This window comes from Hyperoodon ampullatus (assembly GCF_949752795.1).
Source record: "Hyperoodon ampullatus genome assembly, chromosome: 10".
NCBI classification, from domain to species: domain Eukaryota; kingdom Metazoa; phylum Chordata; class Mammalia; order Artiodactyla; family Ziphiidae; genus Hyperoodon; species Hyperoodon ampullatus.
In genome coordinates this window covers 84,068,430-84,092,814 of record NC_136923.1, presented here as the reverse complement: position 1 = coordinate 84,092,814, position 24,385 = coordinate 84,068,430, and the positions used below count along the sequence as shown (strand labels likewise).

Sequence of the window (24,385 nt, the reverse complement as noted above, 5' to 3'; positions counted from 1 at the left end):
AAATTTAAAATTTTTTCCTTCACCTCTTCAGTTGTCTTTGAAATGATTATACCTTTCCTATGTTGGCAGGAAAGCCTGGTGCCTCCGAAAAACCCAAAGGCGTTTTCTTTTTTCTTGAAACAAGTTACAATGTTTAACACAGTTTAATGGAAACACAATAGGAAGAACTAGTGTCCCCAGTACATTACAGAAATTAAAGAGGGTACTTTATCACTGGCAAATAAATCCATAAATCTTGCTTGCTGACCACTTGATCAACCAAAGACAAAAAAACACATCTATCCCCAAATTAATTCTGAACGTAACAAATAGATTTTGGAAACCATAGTATATAGAACACAATAGAATTTTAGTAATAGCTCCAAGTGTGATGTTAAACGCATTTCATTTGTGGAGAAAAGAAGTATTTTAAAAATCTGGCTGATTAAGGAATTGCTAGAGAATTGTTTAAAACTGTGCTATGGAGAATTCATGGGAAGGAATAATAAGCAGACATTAATAACTTGTTATTAAAAACTCAACGGAAATTGAGTTAAATACATCAGTGTAAAGAGGTTTTAAAAGGGCATATGCAGCATTGCATACATTTTCTTTGAAAGAATATGGGCTTTTATCTATTCAACAAAATACCAAATTAGCTACCAGCAGTGATCTCTGAGTGGTGAGATAAAGTTTTGCCCTTTTCCACAACACTAATGTTTTGCGTTCGCATTCAAAAGCAATTGTTAAAGCCTTAAAACATGGTAACAAAAAAGTTACCACAGCGTGAAACAGTACAAAGGAACAGAGAAGGCCTCTTTTCCTTTTTTTTGGGTCAAATTCCCCTCCCCCCTTAGGGAGGGACTTCCCGCCTTCAGGTTCTCAGTTCGGTCCGCCAACGGACTAGAAAAGCTTGCATCTGCGCGCCTTGGAAGCTAAGCTTTGTTGAGCTTCTTAAGTGGTCCTCATGTCGGGTCGTGGGAAAGGTGGGAAGGGTCTCGGAAAAGGGGGCGCCAAGCGCCACCGCAAGGTGCTGCGCGATAACATCCAGGGCATCACCAAGCCCGCTATTCGGCGTTTGGCCCGGCGTGGTGGCGTGAAGCGTATATCTGGCCTCATCTACGAGGAGACTCGCGGGGTGCTGAAGGTGTTCCTGGAGAACGTGATTCGGGACGCTGTCACTTACACTGAGCACGCCAAGCGCAAGACCGTCACCGCCATGGACGTGGTCTACGCGCTCAAGCGCCAGGGACGCACCCTTTATGGCTTTGGCGGCTGATTGTTCGGTTTTGTGTCTGTTCCGTTAACAAAAGGCCCTTTTCAGGGCTTCCTACTTTTCGCTTGTAAAGAGCTGTGATTCTCTTATTTTTTCATTGCTTAGAGATGTTAAAAAAGTATTTAATTATTGTACTTTGGCCTGCGAAATTGTTTTGTGCTTACTCTGGGACGCGTGTGTTCCCAATCCTGCCTAGGTACAGCAGGGGTCGTCAGGACCGCTATCCAGTCAATTCTTTACCTAAGGATATATTCACGCTGAATTGGTACGGGGTCTTTATTTAGTTGTGTAGTTTGCTAAAGGAGGTAGTGAGGAAAGTTCTTGCAGATGCCTACGTTCGCTACTATGTAACTTTTTCTTTTACAAAGTAATTTTTATAGTTTAACCACCTATTAAAAGTGGGGTAACTTTGTATCAGTTAATACACTGTACCACTGGCAAGAAGTCACACACAATCTGGAGTCTGGCAGTGTAACTTGGAAAAAGTGTATTCAGATCCCAAACTGGGAAAGTGTTTTATAGAAAAAGAATTCGTCTTTAAGGTTAGTTAGTGACATCTCTGCCCCTCTAAAGGTAATAACTATCTTGTCAAATCAAGCTCGCAGGCATGTTCTATGTGCCTGGAGGGATAGTCAGGATCACTTATTTACCACAAAGGATACGGAGAACATTTTAAACTTAAATTAGTCCACTCATAGAGTCAAGTGAGTAAAGGGTTTTTTGGTTGATTTTAAAAGGCGAGGCTCATAATTAGTGCTCATTAAGTCTTAATTTATGTATTTGGTGAAATGGTGAATGTCACTGGTGACAAGAACTGGGGAGGGACAGTTATAGTAATGGATTCAGATAAAGCAAAAGTACAAAATTCCTGGTCCACGTATGGAGAGCACATGTTTTATTTAGACATATTTTTCTTAATTCTTTTGTCACTAATGTAAGCATGTTAATGAAAAATGTACTTGTTTTCAACTGGTGAAAAATCGTCCGATTTGGCACCGCTAAGCAGACCCACATATATTTTGGACATAAAAAATAATCTCTGTTTAGGATGTAAAAGATAAAAATAAATATTTTAGGAGATGTATATGTCCTGTTTGTGACTTTACTACCACAGGGATGCAAGATGGTGAAACGTTTAAGCATAATCATTAGAAGCAGATGGCTTGGGATTAAACCTATACCACCATTCTCTTGTGGTGAGAACGGGTTAAGTTACACATCTTTTCTGGGCCTTAGTTTCTCCATTTATACAATTGTGTGATAATGATATTGATACCTCGCTCAAAGGACTGTTTTGAGGATTAATGAGTTGATAAATGAAAAGTGCTTAAGTACCAGTGCCTGACAAATAGTAAGTGCAAAGTGAAGCAGTTATTACTCAGTTATGCCTCATCCCTAACTGCAGCACAACCACATTCCAGCTGAGATTCTCTAGTCTGTTATGGGGCCATGGGAAATACCCTAAAGTCAATATGTTTTCTGAACCAGTTTTTGCACTTGGAGATATTATCTTGATTATTCCTACAGTGTCACACCTGTTAGTTTGTACTCACATTCTGGGTGGTAAATAAAAGGCAGGAGGAGCCTTCCTTAGCCTTCTGAGGATGATCACAGCATAACTGGATAGGTTTGCTGTGATATTTGTATTTCTCTTTCTCACTTTCTATCAACCTCATCTCATTTTTCTGAATAGCCGTAGAATTTAACTGCCAAAGAGAAACCCAGACATCATGTGGACAAAAGATCTGTCTCTTATGTGAAGGCACATAAGAATTACTATGAAAAAGTTGTTTGTTTAAATAATAACTGGTCTTTCCCTAGACCAGTTAATCAGAATCTGTAGGATTGGGTCACCTCAAATACAACTCATTAGCACTTCCCACTTCTACTGGTCCCACAGGCCTTTTCAAATCTAAGGGGAAATCTCAGTGTTTTAATACCATCTTTTCATCAATTTCAACTTTAAGAGAATGCTCTCAAAGGCTGTGGAACTCTCAGACCCAAAGCTCAGACCCAAATTAAGGGACAAAGGATCAATCATCCTTTGTTGCAATGAGAGGGCCTGTCCAGGAATTCAAGTCCTTACCTTTCTCCCAAGAGAGGATTTAGTTCAAAATTCATGGGCTTATTTTATCTGTGGTTAATGGATTAAAGTTTGTTGCATAAAAAGTTCTTGCTATAAATATCTGCTAGGTTCAGCGGTTATAGAATCAAGACATCAGAAACCATGGACAACTTCTTGGCTTTCCTTTCCAGCTGTACTGGGAAAACTACCCTTAGAAAAGAAACCATAGGAGTTCCCTGGTAGCGCAGTAGTTGGTGACCTGCCTGCCAATGCAGGGGACATGAGTTCCATCCCTGGTCGGGGAGGATCCCACATACTGGAGAGTGGCAAAGCCCGTGTGCCACAGCTGCTGACCCTGCAATCTGGAGCCCGAGAGCCACAACCGCTGAGCCCGTGCACCACAACTACTGAAGCCCGCACACTCTAGGGCCCACGTGCTGCAACTGCTGAACCCGCATGCTGCAACTACTGAGGCCCACGCGCCTGGAACCCATATTCCACAACAGGAGGCGCCGCAATGGGAGGCCCACGTACTACAACAGAGAGTAGCCCCCGCTCCCCCGCTTGCCACAACTGAAGAAACCCCACGCGCAGCGACAAAGACCCAATGCAGACCAAAAAACAAAAAGCACAACATAGTCTACAATAAAACCTTAACAAATAGAAAAAAGTATCGTGACTAAATACCCTGAGAATCAGCATGTATTACTTAACACAGTTTCATTGCTTGTTCAGGACTCTAACTTAGTGAGTATACAGTAAAGCTCTCCGTCGATAGCATCAGGAATGTTAGTTAATTAATTCATTTATTCATTAATATTACTAATGACTGCTGTGCTTCAGGCATTGTACTTGGCACTGGTGATACAGCAAGGAAAAAAAAAGTCTCTTTTTACTAGGGAAAGACAGAAAATAAACTAATACACAATCATTTTTCTACATCCAATGGCCAATTATTAGTCTTCATTTTATTTGAACTATTGGAAACACTGACATAAGTGACCCTACAATTTCTCTTTGATATACTTTCTTCACTTGGGTCTCTCTTACCAGATGCTCTGTATCTATTGCTAGCTCATCTCTTCTCCCCAGACCCTTAATGTTGGGTGATACAGGGCTAAGTTTTTACTACTTTTTCTGTACTCACTCGCTTGAAGATCTCACCAAGTTCAGACTTTCAATACCATCTGTACAGTAATGACTTCCAATTTTATATTGCCAACCCAGGCTTCTCTCCTATAATCCAAACAGACATATACCCAATTTCTTTCTCTTTTTCTTTTCTTTTCTTTTTTTTTTTTTTGCGTGGGGGTGGGGGGCGAGTGAATTGCAGTACCTTAGTTCCCCCACTAGAGATTGAACCCAGGCCTCAGCAGTGAAAGCACCGAGTCTGAACCACTGGACAGCCAGAGAATTCCCCACAGTTCCCTATATTTTTTCTTCACATGGATGTTTGACATCTTAAAGTTAACATGTCCAAAATAGAATACTTGGTATTCCCCCCTCCTAATCTTTCATTAAAACACTCCCCCATTTAGTTGATAATTACTTCATTCTTGTCTATTCAATTCTTCTAGAAATCCTCTTGATTTTGCCTTCAAAATATATATGGAAACCTCAATTCTCTGTACCACTATGCTACCACCCTGGCTTGAGGACCGTCTTCTCTCCCCTAGGTTACTGGCTTCAGTTTCCTTAATATTTTTCCTTCTTCCACATTTGACTCCCCACTGTCCTGTGGGAAGGTACCTTGATGCCCTGGTAGCCTCCAAACACACTACCAGGCAAGCTCTCCCATGGCATAAAAAGACTCAAATTAAATCAAAATGTTGAGTATGCATGATTTTTTAAATCAATTTAAACACATAACCAGAGACAAGGGGAAAGATGTGAGGTAAGTTAAGACTTAAAATAAGGTTTCAAGGAGATGGGCCACAGTAGCTGAATCATTGGTTATACAATGTTCAGATATCTTTCTGCTGCATCAACCTTCCTTACTGATGGTTTGGTTATGAAGCCCAGAGTCCAGGTTTGGGCAAGAAGGTCCACAGATAGACCCTGGTCAGTATCTATCAAAGAGAGATCATTACCCCTGGCCACATCTGTTGCTCACCAATTTGCCTGCCAAATAGCCATGGGTTTTATTTGTGTTATCTTGGGCAAAGGACGCATGGGGGTCAGAATGGATACCCCATATCCCAAATATATTTTGTGTATCAGGAATATTTAGTGCCTCATGTATCCCAGGCATATTTAGTGTCCAGGTGTATCAGGTATAACTAGTGCCTCAAGGATCGTGCAGATCTCCTGGTCCTTTCTCCTTATACTTAACACACATGTGCTCTACTTTCTAACTACTTATCTATACAGTATTTAGTGCATCTTATGAGTTTCATCCATCACATTTGTTTCTCTGTAGCAGAATTAAATCTCTGCAAATAGTATAAGAAATACATATTTCATAATATTTAGGAAGCCAAGAATTTGATTAAGTATGTTCATACCTTTAGATAGGTATTTTATAATAGAGTATTTAAATTTTTATCTTTTGTTTAACTTGGTCTGTTTTTTATTAATATGACATAGTTGTGAAAAAAGGATGAAGGCTTACTTGTTTTAGAGGAGTGGTTAGTTCTAAGCCTATATTAATAACCACATTCCTATGAAAAAGGATTTTATGTAAAATCCAATCACTCTTCTGTATTGTTTTGTAGACAGGGCCAATCAATCTATATTTTATATTTTCAAAAGTCATTGTTAAGTATTACTGTTTATCAAAAGTTATTTTAATGGAATATTTTTCTAAAATTTGAGGAGTCAGCTTGAAAAATATAGGAACTGAAAGTATAAAAAGGTTTTAGTAAAGGACCTTTAGCCACAATCAAATCAGTTCATTCAGTCCCAAGTGATTAATTCTTGGGAATTCCCTGGCTGTCCAGTGGTTAGGCCTCCACACTTCCACTGAAGGAGACACAGGTTAGATCCCTGGTGGGGGAACTAAAATCCCCTCACACCATGTGGCCAAAAAAAAAGTGATTAATCATTGCTTTGTTGATCTTGGGTTAAGCAGCCTGCTTCTAATATGGCTTACAAAATCTTAAATCAGACCTGTGGTAGAGCCTGACAGTATCAGGTACAGTTATTTATTAAAGTTCTTTTGAAGTTTCTTCTGGAAAACTCAATTTCAGATCTGTTTTGTAGCAGAGGCCTTTAGAGATAACTGTATGGAAAACCAGCAACTATCTGTTGATGATAAGAGAGAAAACGTCTGGTCAATGTATTATATTAATGAACATTATCAGTATGGAGTAGGATAGAATCCCCAATTTAGGTACGTATTATGAATAGTGAGGACATTGACATACCTCCGACTGCCCTTTGATATATGCCATAAAGTATTTGCTATTATTGTCACCAAATGAGAAGGTATTTATACCTAGGAACAAAATCTGTTGGCAGTTTTTTGTGTCTTTTATATGCATATAATTATGGTCTACCCAACTTAAAAAGTATAACAGTTAAACATTTATATCAATAACATTTTATCTGGTTAACTTAGGGATGTATAGTTTCTTCTTTTGATTTGCCCTCTTTTTTCAAATATTGCACAATATATAGAGAACAATTCTCACAACTGTATATGCTTCATTACAAATATAAATGAGAGAACAAACCTTACGTGTGGCCTAGTGGTCACAGCTACAAAAATAATTTAGATATAAATAGATAATACCTTAATGGCTTCATTATTCAAAATTTGGGGGTCTGGATTTAGAAAAAGTAAGATCAAAAAGAAATCAGGCTATGAATGTAATAAGATATTTCTACAGCCAAATACTAAAATATTGGGTATAAGATAGCATTTAAACTATGCACAGAATGCTTAGGGATTTCTTTTCTTTTTTTTTTTTTTTTTTTTTTTTTTTTTGATTGTTGGGGTTTTTTTTTTCTTTTTTAAAGAACTGAGAGACTTTTGTCAAAATTATTCGAGAAATCAATGGAAAGCCACAAATAGTAATAGACCCTCAGAAAATGTTGGGGAAATATAATTAAAAGCAAAATCTCCCAATTCAGAAAAGCTCTCCAAAAAGGAAGTAGGAACAGAAAAGTTTTACTATTGCATAAGCATTAAACCAGAATGTGAAGCACGTCACAGGCAATTTGCTAAAGGGATTGGCAAAGCAAAGAGAGAAATCTCTTTTATACAGCTAAATGGGTACAACCCATTCAAACATTATGTAGGCTTAGCAATATGGAATCTTGTGGTAAGGGAAGTTAGGCCTGTCTCTTTACGGAACAGAGATTGTGTTATCTTCCTTGATTGTATTTCAAAGAGAAAACATTCCTGAGTTGGGAAACGCTAGATGCGTATTTAGCGCTTGACATTATGAATATTAACTACTGGTGAGGCAAGGGAATTTTTAACTTCAGCTATAAAATATGTAAATCTGGCCATTGTTTTCTCATTTTTTGTACATGTGGGCAATTGTCCTTTAGTCTGTGTCTCTGCATTAGTCAAGCTTTCACCTTTGGCTTTGGGTTTTTTCCTATAGCTTCTAAGACCCGTGGGAAGATACTAAGGCCTCCTTTGAGGTTAGGTCTGGATTTTCTAATGTGTTAGGAAAAATTCTGCCAAGGATCTTATTTTACTTAGTTCTCCTAGCTTAGAGGGCTGCCCTGTATTTTTTTCACCGTAGAGAACATTTCTGTAATGCGACCTTGTTTCTTTTATAATTTAGTTGAAATGCCTTTTAATCACATCCCACCCTCACCAACTATTCTGAGATATTACAGTGAGCCTGTCCTTTATCAGCCTTCCATACTGGAGTGTTAAAGCCTATTTAACAGCCACGGGTTTGTTTCTTGAGCAGAGGACACATGGAGCTAGGTTATTGTGATCGAATCGTTAAGGCCTTATGTATACTAAATATGCTACGAATTAGTGAGGAGCCAGGTGCACTTCTCTTCCATCCCTTTCTAAACATTCGCTTGCACTCCATCTACAAAGAGAAATGCCACTCTGGTAAAACTCTCAAGTCATATGTATTTGGGTGACCCGTTTGCTTCCAGCTTATGACCATCTAAGCTTTCTGTGCTCGAGCAAAGGAACTTTCACAGTAAAGGGTGTAAGTTGTGCTCCTAAACAGTTAAGGGTAAGGAGAAAAGCGAAGAGCCAAGGGTGTAGAGAATGTGAAGCGTGAAAAAGCAAGCTCAAAACAAACCAGCATCACAGCTCCTCAGATGAAAAGATGCGGGCCCTGAAAAGGGCCTTTGGTTGAATAAAGAGCGCGAACACTCAGCCGCCGAAGCCGTAAAGAGTGCGTCCCTGGCGCTTGAGCGCGTAGACCACGTCCATGGCGGTAACAGTCTTGCGCTTGGCGTGCTCTGTGTAGGTGACAGCGTCCCGGATTACGTTTTCCAGAAACACTTTTAGCACCCCGCGAGTCTCCTCGTAGATAAGACCAGAAATGCGCTTCACACCTCCACGCCGGGCCAGACGCCGAATAGCGGGCTTCGTGATGCCCTGGATGTTATCGCGCAGAACTTTGCGATGACGCTTGGCGCCCCCTTTTCCAAGGCCCTTACCGCCTTTGCCGCGACCAGACATGCTGATCAACCTGGAGGCTTAACAAAGGTTAACTTCCAGGCCTCCCAGATGCAGGCTTTTATACGTCCGTTGGCGGACCGAACTGAGAACCTGAAGAAATGTAGCGGGAAGTCCCGCCCCGGGAGCGGGGAGGGGAATTTGACCAAAGGGAAAAAAGAAAAGCCTTTTTTGTTCCTTTGTATTGTGTTTCACACGGTGGTAACTATTTTGTTACCGTGTTTAAGGCTTTAACAATTGCTTTTGAATGCGAACGCAAAACATAAATATTGTGGAAAAGGGCAAAACTCGTTATCTCACCACACATAGATCATTGCTGGTAGCTAATTTCGTATCAATATTTTGGTGAACAGATAAAAGCACATATTCTTTCAAAGAAAATGTATACAATGCCGCAAATGGCATTTTGGAACCTCTTTGATTACATTTTAACCAATTTCCCTTACTTAAAGAGAAAATACATTTTTTATGTATGCTTGTTATTCTTATGAATGCTCTTTAATACAGTTTTAACCAACTCCCTAGCAGCCAGTGTTTTTTTAAATAAATCATTTTTTTCCATTTAAGAAAAATTTACTTCTTCACTCTACTTGGGTTTATACTATACCGACATTTCTAATGAAGGAGAGCAGAATACGCCACTCCCAAATATCCTTTAGCATAAGGATTATTTTGAGCGGATTGTTTCTGAGAAAAAGCAGATACAGGAGAAGCTCTAAAAACAGAATAGAATTTACCCCTTTTTAAGGGAAATTTACATTTACATGAGAAATCTCCATTTGTAAGGGTATCGCACTCAATGCGCCAGGAAAAGAAAGATAACTCACAAGAAACTTACCAATGGAGAAGGTGCAGGATTTAATCGGCCTCCCCTTTTTTTACTGTGCTCTCCCGGGTCACGTCCTACAACACCCCCCCCCCACACACACACACACACATACCCATGTCTTTTGTCTTTAGCTGAAGATGATATTTAAAGTGGCGGTTCGGGCCACTTCTGGGAGTTTTACTCAGTTCCCCTCTGTTTATTCCATGTATACATGAGACGTACACTGTATTAAACTTTGTTTTTCTCTTGTTAGTCTGTTTTTGTTTTGTTTTTTTAATTACAGGAAGGTGTCAGCCACTGAACCAGTGAAACTAATGTTTTCATATAAACAATTGAAATAGTAAGCATAGATAAAGGTCTGGAAGAGGAGAAATTTATAAAAACCACAAAAAACAACCTTAGGGGAAAGGCATTGTTTGGGAGCCTCAGAGATTCATATTGTTGAAGGCTCCCTAATCCTCTGTACTTAATGTCTGCCCCTTGTCCAGTGTCCCTGCCTTCTTCCAAGTTACTGGTCCCCAAAATCACTCAGTGTCTTCATTATTCCACCAGGTAATTAATATTCATTAACATCAGTAGCATTTATTTAAATGTGAGACTGTTGCTAGAATGGAGAAGGAAGCAGGAGGTACACCAAATTAATAAGGTCATGCAGATCAATTTTTTTACAGATAAATTAATATCACGAAGTGAAAAGGCAGTGTAACTCTTTACAACTTGTCTTTGCTCATTGGACCCCTCTGATCTTTAGGCTCCTTCCTCCAGTTTAGCTACTTTGAAGTTATTCATTTGAAAATCCCTACAGTTTCCTCCATGTGATCTCATCCTTGTTTAACTTTCAACTTCTTTTTTGCCTTTATTTATATCACTTATTTAGTTTATAAGGATTTTTATTATTATAAAATTAACAGAATTTTTTGACTATATTTTATGGGCTTGTCATTGAAATAGGGTCTGGGGATATGCAAATATGAATAAAACCCAGTCTCCACTCTAAGGGAATTTGTACACTAATGGATAAGATACCAAAAGTGTTCAGAATGAGATCCCCAAAATGTTCCACATTTGCACATTGATTATTTTGAGGTAAAGGCAATTGAGATCCTGCAATCTCAAGATAAATTTCTGCCCCTCCCTTAACTACTTAGGAGGATTTGAATTGGGGGGGTCTTTCCCACTATGAGAATTATTATCGGAGAAAAATTTTATCTAAGTGAGCCAGCTGCATGGCAGGGCAAACTAATTACCCAATATTTGATTTCCCACTTATTGTCCATGTGAATTATCCTCCTGTGCTTGGAAGGCACTAAGCCATTCCTTAGCTCAGGATGGCATATATACCTCATTTTACCTTTCTGTTTTTGAACTTCTCATGTATGTGGGGTTTCTGTATGTATGAATTAAATTCGACTTTCTCCTGTTAATCTATCTCATGTCAATTTGATGATTAGACCAGCTAAAAGAACCTTAGAAGGGTAGAGGAAAATCCTTGCTCCCCGACAATATACAACAAATCTAATATGGGAAGATACTGTTAAGTTCTTTCATGGTAGCCCAGAGTCTGCAGAAAGGGAAATTAATGGGAAGACCAACTCCAGGAATAAAGTTTAAATAATACTTTCATAAATCTTGTGCTACTAAAATTGAACTGTACCTCTTATGAAAACAACTTTACAGTATAAACTATGGAGTCCTAAAAAGTTCTTCAGGATCTAATTGAAATTAGAAATATCTAAATTATTTTGGCAAGATTTTTGGAAAGTTTTGTTATCTCCATTTTTAAATACAAGTTTTACTTTTTTTCTGATTATGTAGATAGTAAAGAACAGTAAGTGCCTTATCCAATGAAATTGGGTTAATAGTCCATTAATTTAAAAAAACTCAGTTAACACGTGGAATTATAAGCAATGACATGTCACACTTGAATATTTTATTTTATTTAAAACAAAAATTTATATTCATTTATCAACTATTTGATTATAGGTTCATTGATTTTATCAATCAAAACCACATCAATAATTGTAAAGGCATTATTTTAACAATGTGGTGGTTCTTGCCATGGGGAATATAATGATGCAATGAAGCAAGTGTTAGTAATTGCATGATCAATGTCAATAATGATAACAACAGCATATTTTATTATTAAAAATTTAAAGAACTCATAGGCCTTCCTTGGAGCTATATCACTTACTCTACTTGACAGTTCTACTTCTGAGATATAGTTGTTTAAAATATACAAACGCAAGTAATGCAGATGACTTTCTTTTTTACATTTATTTTATTTATTTATTTATTTTTATTTTTTGGCTGCGTTGGGTCTTAATTGTGGTGCTCAAGATCTTTCGTTGCAGTGCGCGGGCTTCTCTCTAGTTGTGGCGTACCGGTTTTCTCTCTCTAGTTGCAGGCTTAGTTGTCCAGCAGCATGTGGCATGTGGGATCTTAGTTCCCTGACCAGGGATCGAACCTGCGCCCCTTGAATTGGAAGGCGGATTCTTTACCACTGGACCACCTGGGAAGTCCCGCAGATGAGTTTTTAAGAGGGAAAAATTGAATAATTAGATTCACTGAAATCAGGATTCGGGTCTTCCAACATCAAATAATGAAGCCAAAAAGAAAAGGGAAAAAAGGTAACATTTACGTCCTATTTGTGATTGCTGAGGTCACTTTTATTCCAAGGAATATTATTTACATGTGATTGCGGTTCAGATTTAAATATAGTATATACTGGGAATTCCCTGGCGGTCCAGTGGTTAGAACTAGGCGCTTCCACCGCAGGGGGCCTCTGTGTGTGTGTGTGTGTGTGTGTGTGTGTGTGTGTGTGTGTGTGTGTGTGTGTAAAACAAATATTTCAGGAGACTCGGAAAACCTATTCCAATGGACTAGGACTGCCATAGAAATTCATTTTCATTACAATGTATTCATAAGGAAAACTACACATGAGCTGATGTGGAGAGGAATTGAAGGCCCTCTCTAGCTAGGGTGACTTGGTGATCTGAGAGAAGGTGAGAGCGATGATGGTGGGGGAAAGGGGAAGCAAAAATCATTGACAGGCCTAGGACTATAAGAACCTGATAAGTGATTTACAATGTCGACCTTTCCTATTTGTTAAGGCACACCCTCTTCCTAATGCAGTTTCATACCACCTTTACTTCCCCATCACTGATGTAAACAGTCCATTATGAAATGTATTCTCTGCCTGAAGTTACTTTTAAACAAGTAATTTACCTGTCTGGATTACTACTCTATTCCCATTTAGGAGGGTGTGTGGTGGGCAGTAAGACTGAATTGAATTAGAAGGGAAGGTAGGCCAAAGTCGTATGGTGCTAAATTTTTTGTCTCAGATGGACATTTGCCCCTGTAGAGGAATCACAGGGATGTTAATTTTGCTCATAAGTTTAACCTAAATTATGTAAGCAAATGTTTTGCATTTGGGGAGGCATTTAAGGTACTTTGGGGGAAATAACCTAGATGTAAATGACTTAGCCAAACTTTGTTATAGGATTAATATTCAACAGCATCTTGCTTTCCAAAACAATGTGACTTTGAAAGCACAGCGCCTTTTATTGATAAGGTAGGTGGCTCTGAAAAGAGCCTTTTGGTTTGGAAAGATTTGAGTTGCAAAGAACGACGGACTTCTACTTGCCCTTGGCCTTGTGGTGGCTCTCGGTCTTTTTGGGCAGCAGCACCGCCTGGATGTTGGGCAGGACGCCGCCCTGCGCGATGGTGACTTTACCCAGCAGCTTGTTGAGCTCCTCGTCGTTGCGGATGGCCAGCTGCAGGTGGCGCGGGATGATGCGCGTCTTCTTGTTGTCGCGGGCCGCGTTGCCTGCCAGCTCCAGGATCTCGGCCGTCAGGTACTCCAGCACCGCCGCCAGGTACACCGGCGCGCCCGCCCCGACCCGCTCGGAGTAGTTGCCCTTGCGGAGCAGGCGGTGCACTCGGCCCACGGGGAACTGGAGCCCGGCCCGCGAGGAGCGAGTCTTGGCCTTGGCGCGAGCCTTGCCTCCTTGCTTCCCACGTCCAGACATACTGAAAGTAAAAACCCACCAATAAGAGTTAGGTCTGAATAGATACAGCGAGAGCTACCCTACTTATAGTTTTCACTGGGCGCGAAAATGAAGGTGTACCATTGGCTAAAACTAGTTTTACTTAACCCAATGAAATCGGAGTTTGAAATACACTTATTTTGATTGGACAAAACTGTAACGTGCCGTTTCCAGGATTCACCACCAATCAGACGCTCGACTTTACTCACTATCTCCTTTGTTTAAGAAGCTGTGAAGGAAGAAGCCTCAGCCTGGTTCTCATTCTTCCTGGTATTTTTGAACTGCCTGGCAGTTAACTCCGCACCATGCCTGAACCCTCGAAGTCTGCTCCGGCCCCGAAGAAAGGCTCCAAGAAGGCGGTGACCAAGGCTCAGAAGAAGGACGGCAAGAAGCGCAAGCGCAGCCGCAAGGAGAGCTACTCCGTGTACGTGTACAAAGTGCTGAAGCAGGTCCACCCGGACACCGGCATCTCGTCCAAGGCCATGGGTATCATGAACTCGTTCGTTAACGACATCTTCGAGCGCATCGCGGGCGAGGCGTCGCGCCTGGCTCATTACAACAAGCGCTCGACCATCACCTCCAGGGAGATCCAGACGGCCGTACGCCTGCTGCTGCCCGGCGAGCTGGCCAAGCACGCCGTGTCTGAGGGCACCAAGGCTGTCACCAAGTACACCAGCTCCAAATGAGCCAGGCCGCAGCGGAGCGAGCGGTAAGGCTAGGCCCACACCCCAAAGGCTCTTTTCAGAGCCACTCAATCTTCTGAAGAGAAGTGGCACTCACTTTATGCAGCAGGTGTTTCTTATTTGGTTTAAAGTATAACAAGTTCCGCGATTCCTTTTTTTTTTTTTTTTTGTCTTTAAAAAACATTTATTTTCTCGCAGTTCTGGAAGCTAGAGGGCCAAGATTTGCTGTCAGCAGGGGTAGTTTATTCTGAGGCTTCTCTTTGGTTTGCAGATGGTCATCTTTTCTGTCTTCATTTGGTCTTCCTTCTGTTCGCGTTTCATTTTCATCTTGTTAGAAATTACTTCCACTACAATATAGGTGGTGCTGCAGCAATGCTCGAGACATTTTTATATGTTTTTATGTCGAAAAGGGTGAGGTTCATTATCAGACAAACGTAGTGAAGAAGGCAAAATGCACTTTGTCCCAAAGGAAAATCCGCTCGCCTTTAAGTTTGAACCCGGCAAAAGATTTTGCTAACAATGGCTTGAGCGCTCCATCCTTAATTTTAACGTTTACATACCTGACTAATGAATTGCTTGGCACACAGTAAGAAAGGTACAAATCGTTTTATTCACTTATGTTTTCTTTGGGGAGGGGTGCTGGCTCTCCTCCCCTTTCCCTGGGTTTGGGTTTGCCAAATATTAATTTAGAAAGGCAGAAGAAAAACAAATAGAAGTGAGAATCCAATTCAAATTATCGCACACATCAACCAGGTGTCACGTTTATCGATAGCCAATCCAGACGCTGGGCGCGCAGTTTGAAGTTTACCAACGGTGTCCCTCGTGAGTCTATCCTGATTGGGAGATTTCTGGGCCACGCGGCTTTGTTGGAAGAACTCTGCCATTTTCTGCACTCCCTAATTTCTCTGAGTGAAATTCCTCTGTATGGGAGGGATTAGGTCCTACTCCTGCCTTTACTGTGAGGATCCTCTCCATGTTTTCTTTCTTTCTGCATGTCACTTGCATTTACTTTTCTCTATTCATCGGAATAAATTTTTTAAAAATAGAGAAGGGCTGTTCCCCTATCCTCAGTTCGGGAAACCAAAATCCATCTCTTCATTTTAGGCCCTTAGGAATGAATGGCATATTTAAAGCTATTTTAGTCTTTACAGGGAATCAGCATGGAAATGCTTCCCCCAAAAAGTATGTTATTCTACAAAGTGACCACTTGATGCAAAAATTACCATTTGTTCATATTGCATGTGAAAATACATAGGTGACCTAATATGTTTAATTTGCAGTATGCCAAGACAAATGAGTGACTAGCCATGAAAAGTCTCTTAAGGACTAAAGTCTTGCGATGGGGAAACTACTTTGAATCTTTGCTTAAGGGCTTACATTCAGAATTAATAAGTATGACCTACATCTTTGCAAAGTGTATTATATTATTTTTTCTAGGTGATTTATAATTTCAAATTTTTGACTCTTTATATTAGTCATATTAAAAAGAATAATTTTAATGTAGGTTATAATAAAACATAGAGACAAAATATTTCCCAGAGGATTTCCTCATGTGCTTAGAATGAAGAAAAATATCCATTTATAAATTAGGGTTTTTTTTATATGTTTTAATTCTTAAAAATGACTTTTTATATCGTGTCTGCTTTAATTGTGAAAATAATACAGGATATAAAATTGAGAGTGTAGGCATGGCCCATTCATGCATAAAATGATAAATGTTCAATAATGATAACTTTCTAAAGTCCTTGCACATGTCCAAGAAAAAAAAAAGAAAACTATAAAGTTACACCTCATTTAATACTAGGAATATGTATATGTGATGTGACTCTGGAGTTGCACCTAAAATATTGCTCAAATATATCAGTGTCTTTTACTAGTTGGTTCTGTGGAACAGTGTTTTGAGAATATGAATTGTATAAAAATATCCCACTCAAATTTGATATGTGACATTGTATAAATGTAACATTGGACTTTTAAAAAGTAATTTTTTAAAGAAATTTTATGTGCATAACATTGCTACGTTAATTTAATTTTATTTTTTGCCTTATTTTCCTCAAGTGTGGAATGAGACGAACAAATACTACCTCAGATGCTCATTGTATTTATTTATTTTTGGCTGTTTTGGGTCTTTGTTGCTTCGCGCGTTCTATCTCTAGTTGCGGCCAGAGGGGGCCACACCTTGCTGCGGTGCACCGTCCTATCACTGCGGTGGCCTCTCCTGCTACGGAGCATGGCTCTAGGCGCGCGGGCCTCAGTAGTTGTGTTACGCGGGCTCAGTAGTTGTGGCTCGCAGGCTCTAGAGCGTAGGCTCAGTAGTTGTGGTGCATGGGATTAGTTGCTCCGCGGCGTGTGGGATCTTCCCGGGCCAGGGCTCGACCCCCTGTGCCCTGCATTGGCAGGCGGATAATCACTGCGACACCAGGGAAGCCCCTAAAAAATAATTCTTGATATTAATTTGATTGTATTAATTTGATTGTAGCTTCGTTTTAATTTACTCCTTCTTCCCCAACATTTTAAACTGATATCTTGAAAATAAACTAGTGATATATTAAGATAACTCCGTATGTTTTAATGTATTTGTATTTGGCCAAATAGCTGTATTTGACCAAAAATCTTAAGAAATTGAAATTCAATGCTTTCTGCAATTAAAATAATTATACCATAATATGAGTGTGTGCATGTATGTATATGTACATATATTTATGCATATACATATAATATACACATAAAATATGTTTTATTTATACACACATTACTAAAATATGTTATATTTTAATTTTTCCAACACTCTTACTCCAAGAGGGTGACAAAAAATATAAAAGCACTGACTGTCTAGTGTCTGATTATTTTAGGCTCTTGGTACGGAACAGCAGTGAGATGGAGAGCATAGAGCCAAACGTTTGAGATTTTTAGCTATAGATTCCATTAGCCAGGATACACTTTATACATGCATACATGTATATAAAGTTTTAATTTCTATTATATTTTTATTATATTTAATGGAATTAATAGAATAATCAGAAAGTGGAAAGTGTTGGAAAAATTAAAATTTCATTTTCTTTTAAAATAACTGGTGTACAGATGATAATGACTGGGAGAATCATTTGGGACAATGCATTGCAAAAAGAAAACATAGTAAGAGCATCCTCATGTTTATGAGCTGTGGACTATATTAATTCTTCCAAAAGCTCAAAGTGAAATATTAAACTTACTAATGTATTATGTGTATCTTAGAAATATATACCTGGATAAAAGTCCATTGTATGTTTTATAAAATTTTTAATAGTACTGTTTTTTAAACACATTGTTTAGATAGGCAGCCCAAACTCTAGTAAATGAACCTTGGTGAGGTGATGTTTTATATGGCAAAGAAGAGTGAAGCTATCAGCTCAAGAAGAAAAGTGAGTGATTGAAAAAATAATTTATTTGGAGACAAGATAAAGGACTTTCTGTGAAAAGAGTAACAGGCACTTAGCCTTTAAAAACAGGGTTTTTAGTCTGTCATCATCGTGTTCTCAAAGTCGTCTGATGCAGCCAGGTGCATCATGCAAAACAGTCTAACATAAACCCTGGTATGGAGATTTCCACCTCTATTCAAGAAACTAAATTCCTTAAAGAGGAACTGATTACAAGTTTTGAGACAAGGGAAATTCTGAAGGGTCTAGAACACCATGCTAACTGAAAGCAAGGATGAGCTCCCATGTTTGGAGTAACAGTAAAGACAGTTATGAGGAGAGTGCCAAGAAAGCCTGAAAGAATCCCCACGGTGTAAATAGTGCTAACTTGAGAATTAAAACTAAACAAACAGAACAGTTGTAGTTGTTTACTGGAATAGATTCAGCATATAAAAAGCCATGAATCCATGATAATAAGCAATTGGAACAAATACTATGATGAGCTGAATAAGAAGTTTACCTGGTGTGTCACACTATTCATCTTTTCCAAAGTCTTTGTGCCCTATGTCACTGAGACGAGCATCTTCTTCTCCAGAAAGTGCCTGGCTTTACAGTCTTAAGGTTCTGTTGTTCTTATATTAGGGGAAACTCCACCTCCTGCAATGCTGTAGGATCAAGTCTCAAAAAAGAGCTCCCTGAGAAACTCGCTGATGCTTTGTTCAATAAAATTTCAGGAGAGCAAATTGCATTTTAATGATTGCCATTGTTGGAAATCAATCCAAACACTAATTCCCAAGGCATTCTCAAATTGTCCTGTGTCCCAGCTTCTGCCACAGCCATCCCCAACATTACCACCAACAATGTGCTTACTAAATAAATAAATAAAATGTTAGCTTTCTCTTTGTCTTAAAGGCAGTGATTCTCAAAATGTGGTCTGGGGACCCCTGGGGGTCCCCGAGATCCTTTTAATGGGTCTGTGAAGCTAAAATTACTTTCACAATTATCCTGAAACTTATTTAAAAGATACTTGCAAAATACAGAACAATGCTAATCTTCTTACTAATTTTATAATTTTGAAAAATATAACTTCATAAAATATGTATGTTGAAAAGGGTTTATTGTCATTTTTTAAATGAATTAATAAAACAAATATTCTTTCAGTTTTAACTTCTAATAAGGTAAATATCAATAGTAGTAACCTACAGAAACACAAATTCTTTGGGTCCTCAATACTTTTAAAACGTGCATGGGTCGAAAACTTTGAGAACTGCTGCCTTAATAAATTATGTCACACTAGGACTGTTTGATTTACTGTTTTTCAAATTAGTTGGAAATAATATCCTGTGTACTTATGCTACCATCTGAATACACAGATCCATTTGCTTCATTTTGCTGTTATGTTTAGGGATTTGGCTTTTTAAAATTTAACCTTATCCTTATATAAAGTATTTTAACATGGTTCCAAGGTCAAATCAAGGTATGCTCAAAGAGGTCTTTCTCCTTTAGCCTATAGCCTCTCTCATCTTATAAGTAACAATTTTTAATGTTGTGATTTAACTTCCCATTATTTGTTTGTTAATTATAAGCATACATTTGTGTATTCTTAGTTCCCCTTTATTATATTTTTTTATATTTATTTATTTATTTGGCCGCCTTGGGTTTTAGTTGTGGCATGAAGGATCTTCGCTGAGGCATGCGGGATCTTTCATTGCGGCGTGCAGGCTTCTCTCTAGTTGTGGCGTGCGGGTTTTCTCTCTCTAGTTGTGGCTCACAGCCTCCAGGGCGCGTGGACTCTGTAGTTGTGGCGCGGGTTCCAGAGCACATGGGCTCTGTAGTTTGCGGCACGTGGGCTCTCTAGTTGAAGCGTGCGAGCTCAGTAGTTGTGGCGCGCCAGCTTAGTTGCCTCTTGGCATGTGGGATCTTTAGGTCCTTGACCAGGGATGGAACCAGCTTCCTCTGCATTAGAAGGCGGATTCTTTACCACTAGGACACCAGGGAAGTCCCAGTACCCCTCTACTAGATAAACAGTAACATCTTACACATAATTTTCTCTACCTTGGGTTTTTTTTGTTTCTGTTTTTTTTTTTCCTTTAAAATATATATCCTGAAGATCATTCCACAATAGTATATGGAGATTTTCTTCCTTTCTTATTTTCTAGCTGCCTAGTACCCTGGGCTTTCTTCTTTTCCTGATTCTTGGCTCTGTAATTCATTTTCTTGCTAGCTGCCTGACCCTTCAATCGGATGTTTTCTAGTTGTTCTAAGCATCAGGGTTTATCTGAGTTGCCTAGTCTACTATTACTGGACATAGGATCAAGGTATAGTATTTGTTAAAATGTTGTTTTAAATGTCAACCCATAAATTACTCTAGGACTTCCAATCCTTAAAATCTTTAAAATGCAGTTGTGTAAAATTGATATGGGTCACTGCAGGCATACCCTCTGGTCCAGTGATAACTCAAGTTCTTGCTAACGATGCTCAAGTTAGCACATCAGTTGCCATAGTGGGTTAGTTGTTCATGATCAAAGAAGTGAGATGGTAAATTGAATGTAAATAAATACTAGTCACAGGACTAGAGGAAGAGACTAAACACTGTATTGTTGGTTCAAGAAATCAGGTTTATAAATTTGAAGAAATCAATAACTTTTATGAAGTGTCTGTGAAGCCCAAAATTTAAACACACAGAGATTAACTGCAATACCTTATCAGTAAATGGTAATAGGATATACCTTAAAAAGTATAGGTTATATTTGAGTCAAATCTCTGGAAGTTTAGACATTTCATTCTGGCTCCATTTTTTTGCAGTGTCCACACCAAAGAGCTTAACATTCAAACACCTTTACCTCACTGTCAAGGACATTTTTATCAAAGCTACCATCTCTTCAGTCACATCTTTTTTTCCTTGAACTTTCGCTTATGCCTTGTTTTCCAGAGCTACATCCATCACTTCGTGCTTGAGAAGGGATCCTTTTGAAGTCATCAGAACAATTAACCTCATCAGAGTACTCAGAATGACATCTACTATGGATTCTCCGCTTCTGCCATCCTGACAGTCCTCTGATATATTTTTGTTGGAACCAAAATCTTGGCGGAGGGAAATCGCTGAACAACATCCTGACTTCTTAAGGTGGGATGCTTATCTCCTTAGGCTACATCAGACTGTAGCTATCGCTTACTTCAAGCCTAGTGTTAAATTTTCACAGTGGCTACACCATGGAACATAGACCTCTACAAACCACAAAACATGATGGAGTTAAGAAATATAGAGGAATATATACCATTAATCTGCACCGTGCCCTGCTGCTCCAGTGTCCTGGACCTCAGTCCATCCTATGTAGGAAGATGATAGCCTGCAATAGAACTTTAAGACCACTCTCATTCCATACCTATTTTCTAGATGAACAAACTGATGCACAGAGAAGGGGAGTATTTTGTCTAAATAGCTAGAGGATCAATGACAGAATCAGTTTATAAGCCTCATGGTAGTGGCCATCAGTGTACAAATGATAGATTTTGTAGTCTTTTGTTATCATCAAACTAAATTCTTTCAAAACAAATGGAGATGACTCATTCATATCTGTCTTAATAGTGAAAAAGATGCCATTCTTTATTTGAAAAAAAAAAAGTTTCTCCCTCTTGTTCCCAAGAACAGGAAAAAAAAAAGTCAATTTTTTTTTTTTTTCTTGGAGAATACTGGTCAAATTCTCTTTGGAGGGTCCTATAGCTCTACCCTATCATCATCGTACAATTAACAACTTTTGCCTTTCCTGTGGGAAACAAGCATGTATAGCAAAGTCTGCCTGTTGGTTATAGTACTGAAATTAAGACAAACTAAACTCCGTCTGTAACTTTTCCAGAAGACAGTGTTTGAAAATTGCAACTTATACTCACACAATGCTTTACAGACACACTGTATTTCAATTGTTGGAAATATGTGCCACCAAGGAGCAGAGAGAAACCTGCCCACTGAAATTGCGCCACGTGAGACATGGAGTTGTTGTTATATCTCTTATCTGACCATTATTTCTGCCTTGAAAGCAGTAATGAAATAGACAAGAAGAGGCCTCTCCCTGAAGCAGCAGCCCCCCCCGGGAAGACCCTTTATACTCATTCTCCCAGAGGCTCAGCAATCCAGGTTTGCCCAAGTGAAAGGCTAAAGTATCACTGTGGATGAGACCTGAATGCTGTTTAATTATTTGCAGTATATACAATGTAGTTATTTTTAAAGTAGACATTTAAATATTAACCTATCCTTATTCTTAGTTTCTTTTGTCCTCCTCATTCCAAAGAACCAAAACTAGGCCTAGTCCGGGGAAGGTAGTCATACACCCCTGATTTCTATTGGCTGTTCTATTTAAAGGAAGGCAGCTATTATGGGGAGAATTTTATCCACCTCCCCCCGTCTCGCTAAACCCTCAGAATGTAACCATATTTAGGGATAGAGTCTTTAAAGAGGTAATTAAATTAAAATGAGGTCCTTGGAAAGTGGGTAAGTCCTACTCCAATATGACTAGTGTCCTTTTAAGAAGAGGAAATTTGGACATAGACAAGCACAGAGGGAACACATGTGAAGATAGAGGGGGAAAGATGGCTGTCTACAAGCTAAGGAGAGAGGCCTAGAACCCATCCTTCCCTCACAGCCCTCAGAAGTAAACAGCCCTGCTGGCACCTTGATCTCAGACTTCTAGACTCCAGAACAGTGAGAAAACAAATTTCTGTTTTTTCAGCCACCCAGACTGAGGTACCTTATTATGACAGCTTTAGCAAACTAATAAAGCAGCCAATATGTTACTATAATGTTACAATCCCAATCCTCTGTCTCTTTAGCTGTAGACCAAAGATACCACTAGCACTTACCTCATTAGATTGGAAAAATAAATTAGATAATGCACAGTATCCAAAGATAATACACACTTAATAAATGAAAGCCAATAACTACTGTGATTTTTTTCCCCTATATGCCAAAAGCAAGATGTAAGTGCCGTACAGTTTACTGCTTAAGGGCAGATCCTTGAGTGAAGAGCCATGACGTAAACTCTGACATTCAATAATCCCTCAAATGACAAAATATTAGAGCAAACGAAATGAAGAACTTCCAGATGTACTGGAGATAAGCAAGAGAAATACATGAACGGGAATAAAATGCTGAAAATAGCAAAACCAAATAGAGCACCAAAGGAAGGTCATTCTGATAATCTGAATTAATAAAGAACCTACTCTAAAGCAGCCTAAACAGGCGGAAGGAACATAGGCCCTGGAAAACCTTTTGTGACTGAAGTTCTGCCCAATGCTTGTTAGCTGGTTACCTTGGATACTACTTCAGTGAGCCTGTGTGTATGATCAGGCCACACAAGATGGCTGTTCTCTTGCTCTCTGTACATCCCCTGATCGAACAGTCCCTGCTTCACCTCACCCTACTCACAGGACTGACCCTTCCTCTTAATCATAGAGCTTATCAGTATCTGCTTAAGTGCTTGCCCCTGCTCCAACCAGAAATTTTTCTGATTCTTAGAACAAAACGGCTCTAGCATGCTGGGTTATTAAAGGGAAATATCTGCCCCCTTGATGGTTGTTAACCAAAGGGACGGTGAGGGATGTCCTCCTCTGCTGGCTTCCCCGGTAACTGATGAGCCCACCTGACATCAGCTCCCCCTATAATTGGTACACTGGTACACCCCCCACCCAACCCCCACCATGAAGACTGCTGCCATGTCCTGTCTGCTGTTGGTACGGAGTGGGGAGTCACTCTAGAACTTTGCTTCAGACATGTAAGATCCCCTGTTCAATAAACCATTGATGTCTCTGTTGCTGTCTCCAGGCATTTTCTTTGGTCTCGAGGCTGGGCAATTACAGGACTTGCAGGCCTACAGGGTGCAGCCTAACACTGTGATTCTTCTGATTACCTGTAAAATGGAGATAATAATAAGGCTCCAGTTTTCTTAGAAGGATTTTATGAGATGATGTACCCTGCTTCCAAGTGTGTTCTTGGGACCCAGGTGAGGTGCACAAATAAAAGTTACTATGAAAAAGACATTAACACAGATTTCTTTTCTTTCAACAAAATAATTATTAAATAATATGAGAAATAAAAATAAGTATAATTTAATAAACGTTCCACCACAAAGTGAGCTTCCCTGGGTCATATAGCTTTATATTTCCTGAGTAAGACATATAATAGTGGCTCAATTAAATAGTACATTAATTAACCAGTATTTTCTCAGATCTGTACTAAGTATCACTGGGGGCATGGAAAATTATCATAAGTAGTATGTGGACTTTGGTGTTTAAAATGTTGAAACAGAGTGAAAATATCATTCTCTTTTCTACTCTCTCTAAATCTTTCTGATTAAGTAACTGGGAAAGCATTAATTTGGTGCTAGCAGATCTTTAAGACCTTGCAAACACTTGTTAATCCTTGCCCCCTTCCCCAGTCTTTCAACTTCATAACAAAGAACAAGTTTCAGACTAAAAGTAGTAGACAGCAAATAGCATTTAACTGAAATTGAA

The 24,385-nt window shown here is 39.2% G+C and overlaps 4 protein-coding genes across 4 annotated transcripts; 2 read left to right on the top strand and 2 right to left on the bottom strand.

Moving 5' to 3' along the window:
- Positions 1–946: 946 nt before the first annotated feature.
- H4C11 (H4 clustered histone 11) lies at positions 947–1,258 on the top strand (the record flags this gene model as incomplete). Its single annotated transcript, XM_079712078.1, has 1 exon — positions 947–1,258. One exon carries the CDS (start codon positions 947–949, stop codon positions 1,256–1,258), a length of 312 nt encoding a protein of 103 aa, XP_079568204.1.
- A 7,358-nt stretch (positions 1,259–8,616) lies between these two features.
- LOC307058569 (histone H4) lies at positions 8,617–8,928 on the bottom strand (the record flags this gene model as incomplete). Its single annotated transcript, XM_079712077.1, has 1 exon — positions 8,617–8,928. The coding sequence occupies one exon, from the start codon at positions 8,926–8,928 to the stop codon at positions 8,617–8,619; it is 312 nt and encodes a 103-aa protein (XP_079568203.1).
- A 4,461-nt stretch (positions 8,929–13,389) lies between these two features.
- LOC307058560 (histone H2A type 1-D) lies at positions 13,390–13,782 on the bottom strand (the record flags this gene model as incomplete). Its single annotated transcript, XM_079712069.1, has 1 exon — positions 13,390–13,782. One exon carries the CDS (start codon positions 13,780–13,782, stop codon positions 13,390–13,392), a length of 393 nt encoding a protein of 130 aa, XP_079568195.1.
- Positions 13,783–14,105: 323 nt separating this feature from the next.
- On the top strand, positions 14,106–14,486 carry LOC307058564 (histone H2B type 1-N; the record flags this gene model as incomplete). The annotated part of the gene is made up of 1 exon (XM_079712073.1): positions 14,106–14,486. The coding sequence occupies one exon, from the start codon at positions 14,106–14,108 to the stop codon at positions 14,484–14,486; it is 381 nt and encodes a 126-aa protein (XP_079568199.1).
- Between the last annotated feature and the right edge of the window lie 9,899 nt (positions 14,487–24,385).